Here is a 22256-nt window from a genome sequence, read left to right as displayed (position 1 = left end):
ACCCCTTCACGAAGGCTGCTTTGTCTTGGGTAGTGCCAAGCTTCTGTTGGAACTGCACCCAACCAGACAAATGAAGCATATTCTATCATGCTCCTGACTTGTGCTTTGGAATGTCATAAGTAAACCACTTGCTGTAGAATAGCCAGCCTCTGACCTGTTCTTTAACCCACAGTATTTACGTGGCTGACCAACTTAAACTTCTAGTAACCCTCAAACGTTGAAGGGTGTTGAAATTATTTAGCAATGATGGGTGTTGTTGGTCTTTGCAATAAATAGTAAAATTTAGAATTCGGAAAAAGAAGCAAGTGACTTACTATGATTGTGAAGTTTTATCAGCCAATTCCCGAATGTTGCTGGGCATGTTATTTCTCGCTGAGCCTCGGAACAGGGTTTGTCTCCCTGCCATTAGAGTCATCGCAACCATGGCTCGGATGTTTACAAAAATGAAAGACTTTTGTGCATCCTTTCTTCTTGCTGTTAACAATCTGAAAACTAAGAAATACAAGGGCAAGTGAGGTACACCCATGTATGCCAGCTGTCGCGGATAAAGAACAGGCTGAAAAACTAAAACAGTCCCTGCTTCCAGGTCTGGTTGTGAAAGAGCTGAAGTGAGGAGCAGAAATTTCTAGATGTTGTTTGGATTTTATTGAATTTTTTAAAAACTACGAAAGAAAAGGATTGGCAAGTGAGCCCTTTTTTTCCTCCTCGTTGTGGCTACTTTTGTCACTTCCTCCACTAATGAAACTACTTGTGGCATTAATTAGGCTGCATCATCAAAAAGTTATACTTTAAAATAATCTGAATGTTGTTCCATTGCAGTTTGACTTTGGAAGCCAAGCACAAAGGAAGTTCAAAACAATCTGATCTGAAACACACAGCTCAAAGTTCAGTTCTCTGCAACAAAAATCATAATGAATCTGGGTAGCATGTATTTCTGATCAAGAAGAGGGACTTGAGTGATAAAATTGTTTTTCTTTTTACTCTATCAGCATCAATTACGTGGTTGGGGAGAGAAAAATACTGCTTCAATATTCACTTTTGAGACTTGATTTGCAGTGATGCTTTTGGGCCACTTTATAAGACATTGGAGATCACCTCTGGGATACATTCTGTGCCCTTGCTACTTCAGTGCTTCTTTTAATGGATGTTGATGTTCAACGTGCAAGAGTACTGATTCATCAGCAAGCTATAAGTGGTATTTTAATGATTTTGTTTCTGCAATCAGTCAAACCGAAACCAGCACCATTTAGTGACGTCCATAATCAGTCCTGTTGAGGCCAAGGTAAAAAGAGCTGTTAAGTAGAAACCAGGCTCACTAGAGATGTAAGAGTATGTTTAACTGTAAAGATGCATGGGGATAATTTAAATCACTTTCAGGTGGCAGAAGCCTGAATGTGGTCCTCTGCATGAGTACAATACTGACAAGTCAACTGCTGTTAAGAACAAGAATCGAGGAATATTACAAGAAAAGCATAATCTTGAATTGGTACAGTAAGGTCTAGGTTGGGCAATTTGCATGGTTCTTGGAAAAAATGTGCTGTGACATGCACTTTTCAATATAATCCTGTTTGAGAGGATGTGGACTGCACACTAGTCTGGTTACTGATTGGATGGCAGGTTTGGTGCAGCATTCATGCTGTGAAGTAGTAGGGTGTGGTGGAGTGATAAATAAAATGACAGTCGCGTTATGGATCAGTGTCAGGAGCTGCTCCCTGATTTCAGCTGCATGTAGCAAACTGCAAGGTTGCCCAGGAAATCCTAGCCATAAAATTGATGCATCTAATCTGATCAATTACTGCCCCACATGTTTCCCTAGGCATTATTGAAACGAGGAAAGGAATAATTGATAGTGATAGGTTACTGATGAGTAGCTGTTTATAGCTCCAATCAGATTATACCAGAACCATTCTGCTCTTGACTTCATTAAAGTTTGTTCCAAATATGGAAGCAAGATCATAAGAGAGGTAGTAATAGCTGCCTCAAAATAAAGCAGCTTTCAATCAACTTTGCTAGAGTTTGTTGATGCCAGACATGAAGTTAAAGACCCAAGAATGCAACTAATTTACTTTGCTTGTATGGATATTCAGAAAGTTGAATAAATGGGGGTGAAGTATAGATCTGCCATGATCTAATAGAATGGTGGAAAAGGTTCCAGCTGCTGAAAGGTCTGCTGTTCTGTTTCGTTGCACTCTCTGCGCAGCTATGTGCAAGTCTCTTTTCTTTTTTTTAATCCTCTCTGCTCTTGGTCTCTTTGCCACCCTCTTCCTTGTTGTAGACTTGGTCTTTAGCGAGCAATGGAGGAAGCCAGGTTAGTTCCTCTTTCTAACTCTACATGATATCATAGCTGAGTCCAATGATTGCACAGACGCAGACTACCCACTAAGTGAACTAATTTACTGGGGAGTATACCTGTAAATATTTTTAAGCTTGCAAGAATGAGGAATATTTCATATTTAATGAATCTTTTTGACTGCAAGGCATTAGAGAATCAGTTTTGTCTGATTAATTTGTCCAAGTACTTGAACAGAATTGCTGATTTGCTTTTTAAAATTTGCTAGATTTTATATAAATTGGGCTAGATTTTTCAGAATTCCAGTGCAAGGCGTCTTCAAACCTGTCAGACTTTTTGTTTGCTGCTTATCTGTTAGTTAAGCTTCAGAATGCAAAACTAAGCAATTTCAAAGGAGTCGATGTTTAAAGCTCGTGGCTTGACATTACCCTGCCAGCAGTTTTCTAAATTGGAGCAGCTAGATTGAAGGCTTGTGATATTCTGGCACAAGCATTGAAATCTAAATGTACTTAATGTGCTTCCCAAAATGAAGCAGTTGATGTGAATTAATGGCATTTGGACTTGAGGTGTTACATACATTTCTGTAATATATTTTTTAAAAGTGCAACAGCTGGGTAGAGTGTGTGGGGAAGCCAGTGATTTCTGATCTGGAACAAGCTCTTTTAAATGAATGAAACTTTGTTCTTTTAATCCTTTTAAAGGCAATACGATGGCACACAGCACTGCTGCCTCACATTGCCAGGGACCCAGGTTCAATTCTGGCCTTGGGTGACTGACAATTCTCCCTGTCTGCATGGGTTTCCTCCAGGGGCTCGTGTTTCCTCCCACACATAAGATGTGCAGGTTAGGTTGATTAGCCATGCTAAATTGACCCTCAATTGTCAGAGAGATTGGCAGCATAAATACAAAGGGTTACAGGAATAGGGCTTGGGTGGGAATGTTGGTGCAGGCTTGATAGGCTGAATGGCAGCCTCCTGCACTGTAGAGAATTCTACAATTCTAAAATCTAACAAATACAATATTTTTCTCTAACCCCCAGAAAGCACAGTTGTTCGATCTTGTGGTCTCACTGCAGTTGCTTTTGAATTAAAATAGTACTACTTAGATGGTATAATATTTTTATTAAAATCTATTTTTGTTGAGCACTGGCACGAGAGAGCTGCTAATTTAAGAACACTCTTGGTAAAAGTTCAGTGCAATTACATTATTTTGTATGTCTATTTAGATATCTGTACTTAAAGTTGGAAGTGAGGAGCTTATTTGAATTTCTAACTATTTCAAACATGCACCATTCACCTTACTACGTCTAATAAATATCATAAGCCTTCTCCTCAACCACTGTCTAGAACTGCCAAAATTAACGCCATCTGTCAGTTAAATTTAATTTTGGGATTTGCACAAAACATGGCACATTTAACGTTTTTCCAGTTTCTCCCAATTACTTTGAACTATGCTGAAAGGTTTTACTATGTTTTATGAAATTTGAAGCCTGCATCTACAGTGTGCTTTTTCCAAATGTACACACTTCTTCATTGGCCACGTGATTGGGGTGATGCTTACAGCATTGAATCAACCTGGATGCTGTAGTAATCTAACAGCATTTTCATTATATTGTTGCTGGAAGTGATGGTTAACTGCCCTGCCTAGCGCACATTTTTGATCTTCTCCGCACCTACAATTCAAGGATATATACAGCATCTGATGCTCTTTAAACTATGACCCATTTTTTTAAAATACTTCAAAACTTGCACCTTTTTTATGTACAAGACTGGGAGCAAAATTAAAATTATAAGTAAAATTGTCATGGTGTAAAAAAGCCTCTGAATTGAGAGACAACCTTTTCTGTGCATCTGCAACATGGCGCAAAATATCTGTGGAACCAAGCACGTTGATTGGACAGCAGCAAGGATGACTAACCTGATGCCAGATCAGAAGATGTATGAAAATGTGAACCTCTGACAGAACTCTAGAGCTTGTACTCTTCATACTTGAATGCTATGGATATTGAAAACTATGCATCTGCTTTTGATTTCCCCAAAGCTGCCACAAATTTCAAGATTGGACAAAGGAGAGCTGTTGTTTAACACAGTTGTGTGGTATTGAATACTGCTGGAGGCTTGAGGAGGGGAAATTCATCAGTTAGAGAATGTAGTTTGAGTTTTGTTTAGAATTATTTCAATTCTTTGATAGAGATGAAATTCTGATATTAGAACATTGAACTGCACAAAAGGAGTTTACAGCTTTTGAAAGTAGAACAGAAATTGGAGAATGGATGGATATTTGCTAGGACAGGGGTTATGGAAGGCTTTTAAGGCAGGTGTGGTGATGCATTTTGAGGGAAAATGGAAAGAATTACAGCTCAATACAATCAATCTTAAAAAAAAGTTACACAGATGGACAGATCTATGGATGCAAATACATAATACTGAGAGTGATAGAATTCTGTTTTTAATAAGCACATGATCATAAGTAGTAATCACAATTACTGTGGCGATTGCAGTTTTGGGAGCCTTAGGTTCACCAGGGCTTATTGTTTTATATTCACTCATTGGATGTGGGTTTTGCTGACTAGGCGAGTACTTATTGCTTTTTCAGGTGGTGCGGGCTGCCACCTCGGTATGGCATAGCCACTTCCACAGTGCTATGGATAGGAAGTTCTAGGATTTTAACTTATCGACATGAAGGAATGCCAATGCATTCCCAAGTCAGAATAGTGTGTCGTTTGAAGGGAAATTTAATGTTGTGATATCCCTGTTCATCTGCTGCCTTTGACAGGTTGCTGCAGTGCATCTTTGGTACACCTTGCAGTCAGAGTGCTGTATATGGAGGAAGAGAATGTTTAAAATTATGGATGGGTACTAATCAAGTGGGCTGCTTTGCACTAGATGATGATGATGATGAACTTCTTGAGTGTTGCTGGTATGATACAATCTAGGGAAGTGGAGAACATTCCATCTCTGTCCAGATTTATGCCACCTCAAACAGTAGAAGTGCTTTAGGAAATCAGCAAATGAGTAACATATCACAGAATATCCAGATTGTAACCTCTCTTGCTCTTGTCACCCGTTTTAACAGTGGTTACATGTGCCCCTCTCCCCAGGTGTGCATAGTTGGGAATTTAGGAATCATCATGCTATTGAACATCAAGTTGAGGTGATTAGACTCTTGTTGAAGATAGTAATTGCCTGGCATTTAATGACATAAATGTTAATTGTCACTTAGTGTTCCAAGCCAGAATGTTAGTTGTGTTTATGTAGGTGCAGGCTGCTTCATCATCCGCAGAGTTGCGAATGGAAGTGAAATACAGCAATTGTCAGCAAGCATCCCCACATCTGACCTTTTATGATGGCAGGAAAGTAATTGAAACAGTTGAAGATGATTGGGACTTCTGGTGGGACACTCACATGTTGAATGCAAAATGTCATTGCCAACATCCTGGAGAAGGTCTGAGTTAAGAACCAATCACTGCCCTTGCAGGGTGTATCCTGATGCAGGTGAGGGAAAAATATTGCTGTAAGGAACTCCTGCAGCAATCTGCTGGGCTAGAGATATTTGACTTCCAACAACCACAGTCAGCTAGTGGCTGAGTATGACTGCAGGCGGTGGAGAGTTTTTTCCCTCTGATTTTTCAGTTCTACGAGGACTCCTTGATGCCATGTCCAGTTAAATGCTACTTTAACGTCACTTTCACTCGGCCTCTGAAATTCAGCTGTCCTCCACGGTTGCAAAGAGTTTTGAAAGTGAGTAGTTCTGGCAAAATCCAAATTGAGCATTGGTAAGCAGGTTAGTGGTAAGTGCTATTTCATAACAGTGCAGGTTACACCTTTCATCACTTTGTTGATAATTTGGAGTAGACTGCAGTGATAATTCACTGGATTGAATTTGTCTTGCTTTTTTTCCTCATGAAGAGAAGATGGGATCTATTTGCATTGAAACAGATGGGGTCTAACAGTTTAAAATTGTCAGAAGTTGAAAGATTTCTTTATTCAGCACTGTCGGAGGATAGAATTGCTTTTTTTTTTGTTGAAACAGAATAAGATTCAGGACTGCAGGAATATTTTTGGATTGCTCTACCAAAGAGCCAACACTGCACTATAAATATCAATAAGTATCTTGAATAACATTTATAAAATGAAGCTATTGACCAGATTATGATTTGGTCAATAACTAACACCATTTGGTCATCTTGATTGTATTCACCAGGTACAAATGCATGGAAGAACAAATTGCATTTGTATGAATAAAATGCCATCAAAATGAGTTATTTTGGGAACGTAGTCATTTGTTTCCTTTCACGACAGATATATGGTCTCATGTCAATGGTACCATTTGCATCTTTTTATTTGCCTCTCATTTAACATTCCATATCAGGGAAACAGTTCTTGATTTGCCATTAATTGTGTTTTTTAAACAATCATGTTATCTAAACTGCGATTTACTTGATTTTGCATAATCAAATTTTGTGCATTAATTTAATAATTTCTGTTTGTGGTTCTCTATCACTTTAATTTTGAGTGCTTTTTTTTTGCTTTGTACTAATTCCCGCCAATGCAAGATGGCCACCGACAGTGCTTCTGCACAAGTTCACTCCATGCTTGTGCAGAAATTAAATATTGTCACTATGCTGCGCCTACCTGTCAGGACCCCTTTGCGCATGCGTTGATGTCGCTATGCACAGACATTTGATTTATTACTGTCACATGTATTAGTATACAGTGAAAAGCATTGTTTCTTTCATGTTATACAGACAAAGCATACAGTTCATAGAGAAGGAAACGAGAGTGCAGAATGTAATATTGGTGATAGCTAGGGTGTAGAGAAAGATAAACTAAATGCAAGGTAAATCCATTCAAAAGCCTGATGGCATCAGGGAAGAAGCATGCTGACAGAAAAATTGTGCATGCACGAGCTTCAAAACTTGATGGGCTTTTAGCTGTAGATTAAGAAGCCTGTTTTTGCTGCCCCCCCACCCTTTCCCACTGGCAGTCTTTCCACAAGTTCATGACAGAAGAAGCCACTGTGTGGTGCAACTGCGTTGACAAGGGGAACTCAACAGTCGCAGTGAAATCTGATGCACTCTGTGGGGAGTACCTCCATATCTCTGATACTTTCTCCATTCCTACAAGCCTCACTATCCTGTCTCAGACCTCACACACCCTTCCCTACTTGACTTCCTTCAACTGCTGCAGCCCTGTGATTTGTGTTGTTATTCTAGCCTCTTGAGCATTCTTATTGCTCCTAAATTGGTGCTGTGTTTTCAGCAACTCAATCTCTTGTGCCAAAAACATCCTTTGGATAATAAATTCATACAATTAACAATTCTGATGCTAGTGCACATTAAGAGGGTGCCACCGCCCAACTGTGGTGATTTCAGCAGCTATTGCTCACCCAGTTGTTTCAAATGATGTCAAAAAAAAATGCTAAAATTGCATGTGCGTGGAGCATGCACTGCGTTGACAAGAAATGCAGTCTTTGTTATCGGTGTACTTTTTCACTCATTCCAACTATAGTACCCATAATAACAAGCACAACAGTGTATGTAGCACCTTTTTAACATTTTTTTTAAAAAATCTCAATGCTTCCCAGGAACATTTATAAAGCAAAATATGTCACTGAGCCACAAAAGGAATATAAGATTGGACGATCGAAAGCTTGGCCGAAGAGGTAGGTTTTAAAGCATGTCTTATAGGATGAAAAAGGGATAGAAGTGTGGAGTCGTATAGGAAGAATATTCTAAAGACTAGCTCTTGGCAACTGAAGACACTTCAAATTCTGGCCTCTTGACCAACCTGATTTCTTTATTCACTGAAATTTGAGGTTGGATCAGACTGAAGGAAATTAGAGGTGGAGAGGGGGGATGAGGCTTTGGACTTAAACTGAGATGAGTTGTAAGATCAAGTCATTGTTTGACCAAGAGCCAGTATAGGTCAGAGAACACCGGGCTGATGTGTGAATGGGACCTATTAGGCGCAAGGATGCGGCAACAGAGTTTTGGATGACTGAATTCCATGGAGGGTAGAATGTGGGAGATCAAGCAACAATGGGATGGGACGGTCAAGTCTAAAGGTAACAAAGACACGAATGAGGGTTTGCGCAGTGGATGAAGTGAGGTTGAGGTGAAGTTGGGCAATGTTAATGAGATGAAAATAGATGGTCTTGGTGATAGCATGGAGATGTGGTCAGCCTTTACTTGACAAAGTTGCCTAGTGTGTGAAGTAATTGCACAGATAGTGCTAAAACCGCCCTTTGACAAATACTTGCAATGCTGAGTGCAGCTGATTCTTTATTTTTGTACAGATGCACTGCAAGTGGAACTGACTTTCGTTAGCAAATCTTCTATTTGGTGTCAGACCTGCTGAAATTTTCCGGCATTTTGTGTTTTGGTTTCTGATTCCAGAATCTGCAGTATTTTACTTTCGTGTTTAACTCATTGCCACAACTCTTCCAGGAATGCCTACTCAGAAGTACTGCTCTTCACTCCAACAGAATTTCTGTTTGTGTCTCTTACTTGTTCATCTTCATTGCTTTCAATTTCCCTACTGGTGTTTGACGAGATGTTTATCAAAACTCAGTTGCACAGCCATATTTTCTTCCTCAGAAGCTGCCTCTGTCTCCCACTTGCCCCACGTGATTTCGATTTGAAGTTCCACCCCTCGTGTTTCGAATCCATTGTGCATCCTGGAAATTCCTGGAATTCAAAATGTTCCTTGAACTGCTGTTCTTGCCACATCCTGAGATCCAGCTCAGTGCCATGCGTTGTCATATGCACGCTTGATATTTTCCTCTAGCCGTACTGACACTCGCTATCTCAAAGATGTCCTTATCCCCAGTTTTGTTTATTCTTCATCTCATCCAATGCTTTAACAAACATTTTCTTTTCCTTTCAGGTGTTAAGGAACGCAAGCTCCAACAACTCACTAATTCCAGGACCATCAGCCTTACACTATATTTTCCATACCTTCTGTGTTCACTTTTTTGGGCATAAGTCCTCCCCCTGTTCAACAGATTCTTTCACCTACCTCTAGCCTCTTACCTGCTCTTGATCTTTTTGTCAAGAGCTATTGGCGTGACATCGGCCATATCAATTTCTCTACTCCTTGCACCTGACTCCTTCTGAACTTCATTTTGCTCTCTCAGGTCTAACCCTGACTGTTGTCAAACCTGCTGACGAGTGATACTGTTTTTACCTGGTGTGCCATCCTCTTTCTTGCAGAGACTGAGTGCCAACTCTCAAACACTTCCTCCGGACCATAACCCCACCATCAAACATCAAGCCACTGTTTCCAGGGCTGTCATTGACTTCATCTTCCCTTCACAGCTTCCAACCTCATTGTCTCCCAACTCCAGACAGCCTGCTGCTACCTCCTTCCCAAAATCCACAAACAGGATTGCCCCAGTAGACCCATCGTATCTGCCTGTTCTACACCATTGAACTAATTTCTTCCTATATTGATCCCATATTCTCTCCTCTTGTCTAGTCCCATTCCATCTACATCATGATTTCTCTTATGTCCTAAGCCATATCAATAGCTTCCAGTTCCCTGGTCCAAACCATCTCTTCACTATGGATGTCCAAACCCCCTGTACCCCCATTCCCCACCAGGATGACTTGAGAACTCTTTGCTTCAGAGGCCTGAACGATCCCAATGCACCGTCACTTACCAGCCTGGCTGAACTGTTCTCTCACTCAACAATTTCTCCTTTAACTTGTTTTGCTTCTTCCACATAAAAGGTGTGAGTATGGGTTCCCACATTGGTCCCAGCTCCATCTGTCTCTTTGAGATAAGTGGAATATTTCTTGTTCCAGCCCTACTTCAGCCCCCTCCTATCAGTACTTCGACTATTTCGATGCCATTTCACACTGTCTTTTGGACCTGGAAAGAAACGTGAATTTCACTTCCAATTTCCACTCGTCTATCAAATTTGAAGTCTATTTATTAGTGTCACAAGTGGGCTAACGTTAACATGGCATTGAAGTTACTGTGAAAATCCCCTTGTTGCCACGGTCCAGTACCTGTTCTCCTGAGGGAGAATTTAGCATGGCCAGTGCGCCTAACCAACACATCTTTTGGACTGTGGGAGGAAACTGGAGCACCTGGAGGAAACCCTTGCAGACATTGGAAGAACGTACAGACTCCACACAGTGACGTTAGCTGCCAATCAAACCCCCGTCCCAGAACCAGGATAAGGTTTCCTTTGTCCTCATTTTTCACCCCATCACCTTTGCAATCAAAGGACTTTCCACCAACTTCAATATGATGTCCCCACCAAACGTATCTTCCTCTCACTCCCCACCATCAGTGTTCTGTAGGGTCTGGTCCCAACAGGCCACCCTAGTCCAAACCTGCATCATACCTAATACCTCATCCACGGCACCTTCCCACATAGTTGTAGAAGGTGCAACACTTGCCCCTTTACCACCTCCATGCTTTTATTGGTAGAGGGATTGAATTTCGGAGCCGTGAGGTCATGTTACAAATGTACAAAACTCTGGTGCGGCTGCACTTGGAGCATTGTGTACAGTTCTGGTCGCCGCATTATAAGAAGGATGTGGAGGCATTGGAGAGGGTGCAGAGGAGGTCTACCAGGATGTTGCCTGGTATGGTGGGAAGGTCTTATGAGGAAAGGCTGAGGGCGAAAAACTGCAGCAGGCGACGGTGCAGAGGGACCTCGGGGTCCTTGTGCATGAGTCGCAAAAACCCAGCTAGCAGGTGGTCAGGAAGGCGAATGGGATGCTGGCCTTCATAGCGAGGGGGATTGAATATAAAAGTAGGGAGGTCTTGCTGCAGCTGTATAGGGCATTGGTGAGGCCGCGGCTGGAGTACTGTGTGCAGTTTTGGTCGCTGCACTTAAACGCAAGGATATTTTGGCCTTGGAGGGAGTGCAGAGGAGGTTTACTAGGCTGATACCGGAGTTGAGGGGGTTGAACTATGAGGAGAGGCTGAATAAACTAGGCTTGTACTCGTTAGAGTTTAGAAGAATGAGGGGAGATCTCATTGAGACATAAGATGATGAATGGGATGGATAGGATAGAGGTGGAGAGACTTTTCCCGCTCAGAAAGGACAGTAGGACTAGAGGGCACAGCCTCAAGATAAATGGGGGGCGGTTTAGAACGGAGTTGAGGAGGAACTTCTTCACTCAAAGGGTGGTGAATCTCTGGAATTCTCTGCCCGTTGAAGTGGTGGAGGCTGCCTCGCTCAATATTTTTAAGACGCGGGTTGATGGGTTTTTGATAAGCGCGGGGATTAAGGGTTATGGGGAGAGGGCGGGAGTGTGGAACTGAGTCACGACAGATCAGCCATGATTTTATTGAATGGCAGGGCAGGGTCGAAGGGCTAGATGGCCTACTCCTGCTCCTATTTCTTATGTTCTTATGACTTGAGGTTATTTTCATTGGAGAGAAGAACGTTACAATTGAGGCGTACAAGATGATCAAAGGATTGGATAGGGTGGACAGTGAGAGCCTTTTACCTCAGATGGTGATGGCTAACACAAGGGGACATAGCTTTAAATTAAGGGGTGGTAATTATAGGACGGATGTCAGAGGTAGGTTCTTTACTCGGAGGGTAGTAAGGTCGTGGAATGCCCTGCCTGCAGCAGTTGTGGACTCACCAACTTTAAGGGCGTTCAAATGGTCTGTGGATAGGCATATGGATAACATTGGAATAGTTTAGGTTAGAGGATCATTGGATTGGTTCCACTGGTCGGTGCAACATCGAGGGCTGAAGGGCCTGTACTGCGCTGTTATGTTCTATGTTCACCATCCCAGGACCCAAACACTTTCTTCAGGTGAAGCAGCGCTTCACGTGCATCTTCTTTAATCTTGTCTTTTACATTCGCAGATATTAATGCCATCTACTCTACATCCGAGACCAAATACAGACTGGGTGGCTACTTTGCAGAACAACTTTGGTCCTTCTGCAAACAGGACCCAGACTGCCCTGCCCACCATTCTAGGCCATCTGCCACATTCGTCCAGATTGTCCTTTGACACTGCCTTTGTTCTGTCATTTATATATTCTGATCTCTTAATGGCTATTATTAACACTATTCCCAGCCTTTATGACATCACTTACATCTGCTTGTCCTTTTGTCTATGACATCCAGGTCGATTGGGCAGCATGGTGGCACAGAGGTTAGTACTGCTGCCTCTCAGCACCAGGGACCTGAGTTTGATTCCTGGCTTGGTGACTCTGTGTAGAGTTTGTACGTTGTCCCCATGTCAGCGTGGGTTTCCACTGGGTGCTCCGGTTTCCTCCCACAGTCCAAAGATGTGCGGGTTAGGTGGATTGGCCATGCTAAATTGCCTCCTCTTGTCGGGGGCTAGCTAGGCTAAATGCATGGGGGTATGGGGATTGGGGCTGGGTGGGATTGTGTTTTCGGTGCAGAATTGATGGGCCGAATGGCCTCCTTTTGCACTGTAGGAATCTATTCTATAAATTACTCGCACTTCTACATTTTGTAGTATAATCTCGTCCTACTTCCTGTGTCTAGCTCTAATGAGGGGTCATCCAAATTTGAAACATTGCCTCTATTCTTGCTCCAAAAATGCCATCAGACATGCTGAGATTTTCCAGCATTTTCTGTTTTTTCTTCTATTTGATATATATTGTATTTGTAATTTAAAGTTGTTGATCTAGCAAAACTGCACATGGCTTTTTAGATGTTTGGCAAAGTGTGGCCAAGTTTTGTGCTGTTGCTTGTATGTTATAACTCTTACTCCAGTTGTGGTAATAACCCAAAAATGTAAATGCTGCGGAGTCCAGTTTAATATTATTGATCCTGAAGCTCGCTCATTTTCTCCAGAATACAATGAGAACATCATCCAAGAATAATGAGAGTAGTTTATTCTTAAGGAGCATCCTCAGAATTTAGTTCCAAGAACTGGTGACATCACTTTAAAAACAAAAATGCATTCATTTGGCAGTTTTTACAACTCTGGATGACTAAAGTCACCTTTCACAACTGCTGGGTTCTAAAAGCACTTTGCAGCCACTGAAGTATTTTTGAAGTGCAGCAGTGTAACAAACACAGTAGCCAATTTGCACAAAGTAGTTCCCACGTTCAGAAATGGTAATGAATAGATTATCTGTGTTCTGTAATGTTAATTGAGTCATAGAATCCCTACAATGCAGACAGAGGCTAGAAGAATAAATATTGACCTGAACACCAAGGATATCTTTCTTGTTCTTTAAAATGATACCATGAAATCTTTTACTTCCACCCAAGTAGGCAAATGGGGCCTTGGTTGATCATCTCATCCAAAGAATAGTACCTCTGACAGTGCGGCAGTCCGTCAGTACTGCACTAAATTGTCAACCTTGATTTTTGTGCTCAGGCCTTGGAGTGGAGCTTGAACCTGGAACCTTGTGACTCGGAGGGCTATCAACTCAGCCTCAACTGACAATTTAGGTTCCCAGCATCTGGATTTAAATCCGAAAACAGACATTATTTTCAAACAAGAGTTGAATTATTTACAGTTTATGCACTCCCAGGATTCCAGGTTATCTTTTGTGTGTTCTGCTACCAAAGTATTAGCAAACCTTACAATGGTAGTTAAATTCTCATGGTGATAACTTTGCTCACAGTAATCAGATGGATAACTGGTTTAGGATGGATGTGGGTAGTCTAGAAAAGCTTTACTGACAAGGATAGTTTTTTAAACTAGGCTCATAGCAGTTTACTGCAGACATCTGTTGTAACTTTGAGAATAAGCAGGCAGGGATTCTGTGTGGAATCAACTTTTCCTAGCAAAACCTCATGAACCAAATTGTAACTACTGTGGAAGTTTGAAAGAAACAGCAAATTCTTAAAGTTGCCTTAGCATGCTTCAAAGTCCTCCTGTCGTGCTTGCAGTTGTTGAGGATGGGAGGAAATTTTCTGACCCAAACAGTGCAAGTCTGTGCACTGTTATAAATCTTAGGAATAAGATTTAGAGTAAGTATGGCGCGTTTCAAGCTTCAAAATGAAGTTGTCCATTTTTAGGAGTAAGATGTTTTTAAAATGTATGAGAACTGAAAAATCTGAATCATTTTCCAGGAGAACAAAAAACATGTTTCCTGTCATTCTGTTCCTCTGCTCCTCAGTGATTTGGCATTGTTGCCTTGAACACAGTCAAGCAATCTAAGTAGAGTGTTCCTTACAATCCAGATTCATAAATTATGCTTGGAAAATTTGATGTTGCTTCTGAAATTTCGATTTAGTTTTAAGTGGCCCTCCACAAGGATAATGGTATGCAGCTCAAACTTGGAAGGCTTCTATAGGTTGCTGATATAATAGTTTTCTGGATTAATTGGTTTCTATAGGAGGTACTTCACAATTAACAGTTGTGTGTTTTATTTTTCTAGTTAAAAAATATGTTTCACCATGAGAAGTAGTAGTAGAGGCAGGTACAATTTTGTCTTTCAAAAAGCATTTAAATAGTTACGTGGGTAAGATGGGTATAGAGGGAAATGGGCCAAATGCGGGCAATTAGGATTAACTAGGGGTTTTCAAAAAAGGGTGGCATGGACAAGTTGGGCCAAAGGGCCTGTTTCCGTGCTGTAAACCTCTATAGCTCTATGACTTCCCACCAGATGTTTGTCTTGCCCTCCCTATGATTAAATTTTGAATGAAAAATGATAATCTAATAATTTTTCCTGGTTTCCCAAATATTTTACACTTTAAATCCAGTATGATTATCTTGGAATATCAAAATGTCATAGCTATTTTGAGAAACAGCTATCACTTAGTAGCTAGAGGGTTTTGCTGTCACCTAGTAACATAGCTAAAAGCACAAATTGAATTGGTTTTCACGACCTGAATGGTTGCTTTGATGCAGTGCTCCTCTTGCTAATTTCCTCGTTGTTTCATTCCTTTAAGGCCTATTATTAAATACTGTAGCAAATGAATTTTAAAATTACTTCAGAATTGAAATTTCCAGCAGAATATTTGTTGTCATTACTAAAATTACAAAAGAACTTCTGAAAGGATTTTAAATCATTTTAAAAAGTTGCTCAGTATGTAAAGACCTTTTTTAGTTGAGGGCTTTTGCCGCATACTGCAGGTGTGGAAAAATATATTGTGTAAAATTTCCATATAGCAGAACATCCTGTATATGTTTGTACTCCACAATCCAGATGTTGCTTAGTGACTGACTTTGTTTTTCATTTGTAACATTAACAGAATAGTGAGTGCCCTAGCCTGCAGTCGGAAACTGTTGAGCATTTTCTAATCTTGATTTCCTCACTAAATAACAATTAAACTAATTAGCTTGTGGCCCTATCTGTTTAACAATTTGACTTTGTGCCTTGAAAGGGAGAAAGCTTCAACTTGGTAGCAGAATAGTGTGCTGTACATTATACTTCCCTCCTTTTAAAAAATCTACTGCCTGACTAGTCATGCATGCCATGAGTCTCTTTGAAAACTAGTTGATCAGCATGTTGGCATGAAGCTGTGAAGAGTTATGTCAAGTCTGACTAGTTTAGGTGGATTTTTGGAGGAAGTCACTAGCATAAAAGTTGTTTTGAGTGGATTTTTTTTTCATTTACGGGACATGGACATCACTGGCTGGCCAGCATTTTTATTGCTCATTCCTAGTTGCATCAGAGTGGCTTGGTGGGCCATTGAGAGCAGTTGAGAGTCAACCACACTGCTGTGGATCTGGAGCCTCGCATGTATGCCAGACCAGTTTAAGGACAGCAGATTTCCTTCCCTAAAGGACACTGATGAATGATATGGACTTTTCTGACAAATGACAATGGTTTCCTGGTCATTAGTAGATTCTTAATTCCAGATATTTTTACTGAATTCAAACTCCACAGCCTTACCTGCAGGATTTGAAGCCAGATCCCCAGAACACTTAGCTGAGTTTCTGGATTAATATCAGCAGTAATACCACTGGGCCATGGCTAGGAGGCAATTAGTAATGTCCCACAAATGTTAAGTAAAATGTTTGACTCCATGGTTGTTCACGTATTCCATGAAAAGTGTTGAAATTTCTTTAGGTAAAGCTGAAAGAGTCCTCGTTATTGAACCAATGCAGAACACCACCAATCACCAAAGCTAAGAGGTTGTTGAATTATATGACAAACTGCAGAATGCAAGTCAAAGGCAATTATGCTCAAAACTGTTCAGGCCACACATTCAGAATACAGTACTCAACTTTGCTCACCATGGAATTTGGAAGCAGTGCAGCGAAGGGCCAAGGAGCTGGTTTCTCCGTAATAGCTCTGATTTAGTTGAAACTTGGGATTGTCGGCATGGAAAAAGGGCATTTAAAGGGATACAAGATAGTTGAGGAAATGGGAAAGATAGAGCTTTAAAGCGTCAAAATGAAGGCAGGTTGCAATGACAGTGAATCAAATTCAACACTCAAGACTGATCTTGATTTTAGTTTTTAATCTTGGTTAAGTATCGAGGCTTATGGAGCAAAGATGCATATCATTGCAGTGTAAATTTTTGCAGCCTCAAAAATTGCATACTTGGTATATAAGCCTTTTCAGTCACTGTGATACTCTTTTATAAGTAGTCAGCCTTGGGTCGTTCCCCCCCCCCCCCCCCCCCCCCCCCCCCACACACACACACACACACACACACACACACACACACACACACACACGTTTTACTTAGTGCTTGCCTGATCCATTGCACTACAAAGATCCACAGATGTTTAAGACATGCCCACACAGAACACACCCCATGTGAACAATAAACATGGCGACCATCCACACCAGTGACTTACTTTATAGTTAGTTGACTTGTACACTGTTGTTTTTGGAGAAGTTTTTTTAAGGCTTCAAAGGTCAACTTGGATATGTGGTGAATATCATTGACGTACATATTAGTTGTGATGTAACTGAATGAAGAACAGTTTCAGAGAGTAATAGGCCTATTTGTGTTCCTGTTATCCAGATTTATATTTTTTTTAAAAAGTACTGACAAGTTCACTTTGTACGCGTGCCTGACAAGACAGGTTAAGTAACATTTTTCCCTAGTTTTAAAGGAGATACCTATTAGGCTGCTGTGCAATTATGAAAAGAATGGACGTTCTGCCTGATAGCGTTGCGTTGTATTTTATACTGACACCACATGATTCCTCACCATGTCACATCAGCACAGTTAATCATAGAATTTTTCCAGCACAAAAAGAGGCCTTTTGGCCCATCATGTCTGTGGCAGTCATCAAGCACCTATCATAGTCCTATTTTTCAGCACTTGACCCATAGTCTTGTATACTATGATATTTCATGTGTTCATAGGATATAAGGCAACGGACCAAGTGCTGGAAACTGGGATTAGAATAGATTTTTTTTTGTTGACTTTAAAATAAATAGGATATGGAGCTATTTTGCAAGATTTCAGCTTAGTCTTAAAACAAAAGGGGAAATGGCAGCATGTCATTGTAGTTGATTTCCATTTTTACAGATTTATTCCATCTTTCCAGGACCTAGTTGGTCAGGTAGCAATGCAATTATATGCCTGTGCTGCAACTTCTCCTAACCCACCGGAGATCAGGTGTCTGACTGCTTATCAATACAGTCAAAAGGGAAATTGCAAAAGATGTTCAGAATGGATTTTTGTGAACTACAAGCATATTTTTGGAGCATGGTCACATCAGGTTAGGAGGAACTCTGTGCTAGTGCATACATTGTTGACGAAGGCACCAAACTGCTGTTGTTTCTGGAAACTTGGCCAATTAATCTGAATTAACAAAGGAGTGACTTTCAGTTATGACATTTAACACCAAACAATTCCATCCCAATTTATATCTCCAAGTAATAGATGGGTATTATAACAATGCTTCACTTATTTGACTGCTGCACCAAGACTTAGTTGCAGATTCCCATTTGATCGAAGTTGCTTCTGTAGATTTGTATCCACTAAGTGCATAGCTTCAGCTTTTACACAGTCATTTGTGTTAATGAATGCTTAGACTGCTGCACATATCCTTTTTTTAAAATGGCTTCATGAGCTCTTTCTCATCCAGCCATCAACAAATTCTTAACTTTCAGGTTTTCTCATCAACTACAATAAAAATGCGCTCAGTAAGATGACTAATTTTGAGTCTAAAGAAACAATTTGAGGTCTAACTTTCCCCCACGTCAGTAACTTACCATTAATGGTTCAAACCATGTGCGCTTCAAAAATGGCATTTTGTTTTCCCATGTACAAATGTGTGTATTAATGAATTGGTAGTGTTTTATTGATACAGATTTGAAAAATGTGCGCCGTAGCTTTGGAATCTTGCCGTAAATCATAAGGCATTTAACGGCAGAATGGGTCACTTGTAAAAAGAAGCAGTTTGTGAAGTAAAATGCATGACATGTTTTATTAGCAAAAGTGGAGGGTGACTATTTTGCTTTTTTCATGGGAAGAAAACAACACCTATGTTGCCCATCCCTAAATGCCCTTGAAAATGGTAGTGAATTGCCACCTTGAACTGCTACAGTCTAATTAGCTACATGCAGAGTGTTCGTAATGGAGTTCTAAAATTTAGTCCAGTGACAGAGGAGGAGTAACAATATACTATATTTCCAAGTCAGGGTGGTGTGTGACTTTGAGGTAAGCCTACAGGTGTAGTATGCCCACTTGTCTTCTGCCATTGCCTTTCTAGGTAGTAAATGTCTGTGGTTTGAAAGATGTCTAGAGTTGCTGGAATGCATCTTGCAGGTGGTACATGCTGTGACCACTGTGAGCCGGTGATGGTAGAAGGTCTGAATGTAAAGGTAGCAAATAGGGTGCTGATCAAGTTGGCAGTTTTGACCTGAATGGTGTTGAGCATCTCATCCTGACAGGTAGAAAATATTCCATCATGTTCCTGACTTGTGCCTTTATAGATGGGCAGGGGAGCCAGACTGTCAGTTACTTGGGTAGAAAACCCAATCTCTAGACTGCTCTTGTAGCCATAGTATTTATATCACTGTTCCAGATCAGTTTCTAGTTAGTAATCATCCTCAGGATGTCTATAGTGGGGGATTCAGTGCTAGTAATGTCATGAGAAGATAATCATTATGTGGTGCAAATTTTACTTGCCATTTATTAGCCCAACTCTGAAAGTTGTCCAGGGGGTTGCTGCATGTAGACGTAAACTGCGTCAGTATCTGAGGAATTCATAAAATCCTACAATGCAGAAGTAGGCCATTCAGCCTATTGAGTCTACACCAACCACAATCCCACTCAGGCCTATTCTTGTAACCCCTCGTATTTACCCTGCTAATCCCCCTGATACTAGGGTTAATTTAGCATGGCCAGTCAACCTAACCTGCAAATCTTGAGTGTGGGAGGAAACCGGAGCACCTGGACAAAACCCACGCAGACATGGGAGACCATGCAAACTCCACACAGACAGTGACCTAAGACCGGAATTGAACCCAGGCCCCTGGCAATGCTAACCATGTGCCACTCCAAGTTGTGAATGTACTGATCAATATACTAGCCAACAGCCCCACTTCTGACCTTATGATGGAGTGAACAAATATAAGAAGCAGGTGAAGATGGTTGGACAATAGAACTGTGCTGAGCAACCCATATCGTGATGTCCTGGGACTGAGATGATTGACCACAAATCATGCCCCTTTGTGCTAGGTATGACTCCAGTTCATAGATCATAGAACCCCACAGTGCAGAAACAGGCCCTTTGGCCCATCGAGTCTGCACTGAACACCATTCCACCCAGGCCCTACCCTCATATCCCTACATATTAAACCCACTAATCCCTGTAACCTGCTACCCTGAACACTAAAGGGCAATTTCTTAGTGTGACCAATCAACCTAACTTGCACATCTTTGGACTGTGGGAGGAAACCAGAGCACCCGGAGGAAACCCACGCAGACACAAGAATGTGCAAACTCCACACAGATGGTGACCCGAGCTGAGAATCGAACCCAGGACCCTGGAGCTGTGAAGCAGCAGTGCTAACCACTGTGCTATCGTGCAGTTGGTGAAGAGTTTTCTTGCTGATTCTCACTGACTTAAATTTTGCTAGGATCCATTGATTCCACATTCTACAAAGGGCAGTCACTTTTCATACCTTGAGTCCAGCTCTTTAGTCCATGTTTGGATGAAGGCTGCAGTGAAGTCACTGAGCATTTAGTGAGCAAGTTACTACTGTGCAAATGATACTTGATATTACTGCCACCACCACCTTCCATTAGGTTGCTAATGATTTGAGAGTAGGCTGATGAGGTGGCAATTTGGCTTGATTGCATTGGTCCTGCTTTTTGCAGATATAGCACATACTGCAGTCGCTGGGTAGCTACCAGTGGTGTAGTTGTATTGTTGCATGAATTCCAAGTTTTGAGTACCTGAATCCTGATCCTGTGTAAATATCTTATTCCTTTGTGAAACAAGGACAATTGTGATGTGCATTATATTCACACTTGTATTCGTGCTTGCTCTGTTAGTCCTGATCCTTTCCAGTCTTTAAAGGAACAAATGTGATTTTTGTTTTTATATAGATGTTCCTGCACCTGAGCAAGAAAAGCTTTTTATTCAAAAACTGCGTCAGTGCTGTGTCCTTTTCGACTTTATTGCTGATCCACTGAGTGACTTAAAATGGAAGGAAGTGAAAAGAGCTGCTTTAAGTGAAATGGTGGAATATATCACACACAACCGCAATGTTATCACAGAGCCCATTTATCCAGAAGTTGTCCATGTGGTAAGTAATTTATCAGCATACTTTGCGGTACTTGACCAAAAATAAGTAATAAATGAAGAGCATGAGCACTGAGATTTTGTCCACTAACTCTGTCAAAATTCTTAATTTGATTGGCTGCCGATGCAAAAGCCAAATACACAATATAGATTCCTTAAACTGGTGCCAGTCCAGACTAGTTGAACTATGTTGGATGAGTGTCATCTGGAATTTGAACACTATTCCTGCAAAACCACACAAGTATTACAAATTGATAGCTACCCAAGTGTTCACCCTTGCATTCTGAATCTTTCTATCAAGAAAATCTTGTTTGCCATCTGAAATGGGAACACAGTCATTTGTCAAATAGTCCACGAAATAATATACAGATCATTTTTACAGATTAACTGATAATCATTAGCTCCATTTGGAACTCAGGTTTTGTAACAATCTACCACAGGTGCCAAATGTAAAATTAGTTTCCATAATGCTAAAGAAGAAAGCTAGTCTTTCAATATGTTCATGATAAAGGTGATGAAATAATGATCATCTTTATCTCAAAATATTACAATAATAAGTCAGTCAAACTCTTATCTTTTTTGGCATAGTAAATTTGCTAAGGACTTTTGAAAGAAAATAGTCTCAAAAGTAGACAATTTGCCTTAAAAGGGCTTTGGGAGCAATGCTTGTCTGTTTAATGTGCATTCTTGCATTGGGAATCTGATGCAAAAACAAAATGATTGTGCTGCAGAAAAGTAAAAAGATGGATTATGACATTGCAGGTATGTAATTTTATCAAAACTGAAGACTGAAAGATTAGTTGTTTTGGTGATGGATATCAGATATAATAATCTCAGGAAGGAAGTTGGTGAGTTAATGACTTGCAAACTGCATAAAAAGCTAAGGGTAATTGGTGATACAGAAATTAAGGAAGGATAAATGAGTGACGAAGGTGTCACTGGAGGTGTACATACAAACAAAATGTGAGAACAGAATTAGGTTATTTGGCCTATAAAGGGGAAAAAGCAGGTCCCCACCATAGCCTTTCACTTTAGGCTGTTCTTGTTTTGACTTGAGTCTCCGATTTTAAATGTCAACCTGTCTGTCCTCCCCCACATCACAAGAACCACTATGGCGGATCTAGATTAGATTTGAAGCTGATCATTGTTCAAGTAGTTCTGAAGTGTGTGTTGAGCTTCAATTAAATAGATTGAAGGCCAAAATAATCATGGGATTTGGAGGAAGAGGCAAAATGGCAAGTCAGAAGTTACAGACCGCACTTGCAGGTAAAACAGACGTTCAGTGCAACTTAGCAATGACCATGTGATGTTAGATTGGCAGAATTCCTGTC

General features: G+C 40.7%; 1 protein-coding gene across 4 annotated transcripts in view; it reads left to right on the top strand.

The window, feature by feature from the left end:
* The window catches only part of ppp2r5ca (protein phosphatase 2, regulatory subunit B', gamma a), a 141953-nt gene that overhangs the window by 51823 nt on the left and 67874 nt on the right, over positions 1–22256 (top strand). For all 4 annotated transcript variants that reach the window (XM_080202503.1, XM_080202502.1, XM_080202505.1 and 1 more), the window contains one exon: positions 20730–20929. In XM_080202503.1, the coding sequence (XP_080058629.1) occupies positions 20730–20929 (200 nt within the window). The remainder of the gene's footprint in view (positions 1–20729; positions 20930–22256) is intronic.

Source organism: Carcharhinus amblyrhynchos, chromosome 14 (genome assembly GCF_965287045.1).
Source record: "Carcharhinus amblyrhynchos chromosome 14, sCarAmb.v2.hapA, whole genome shotgun sequence".
NCBI classification, from domain to species: Eukaryota; Metazoa; Chordata; class Chondrichthyes; order Carcharhiniformes; family Carcharhinidae; genus Carcharhinus; species Carcharhinus amblyrhynchos.
This window is presented reverse-complemented; position numbering and strand designations above follow the sequence as displayed.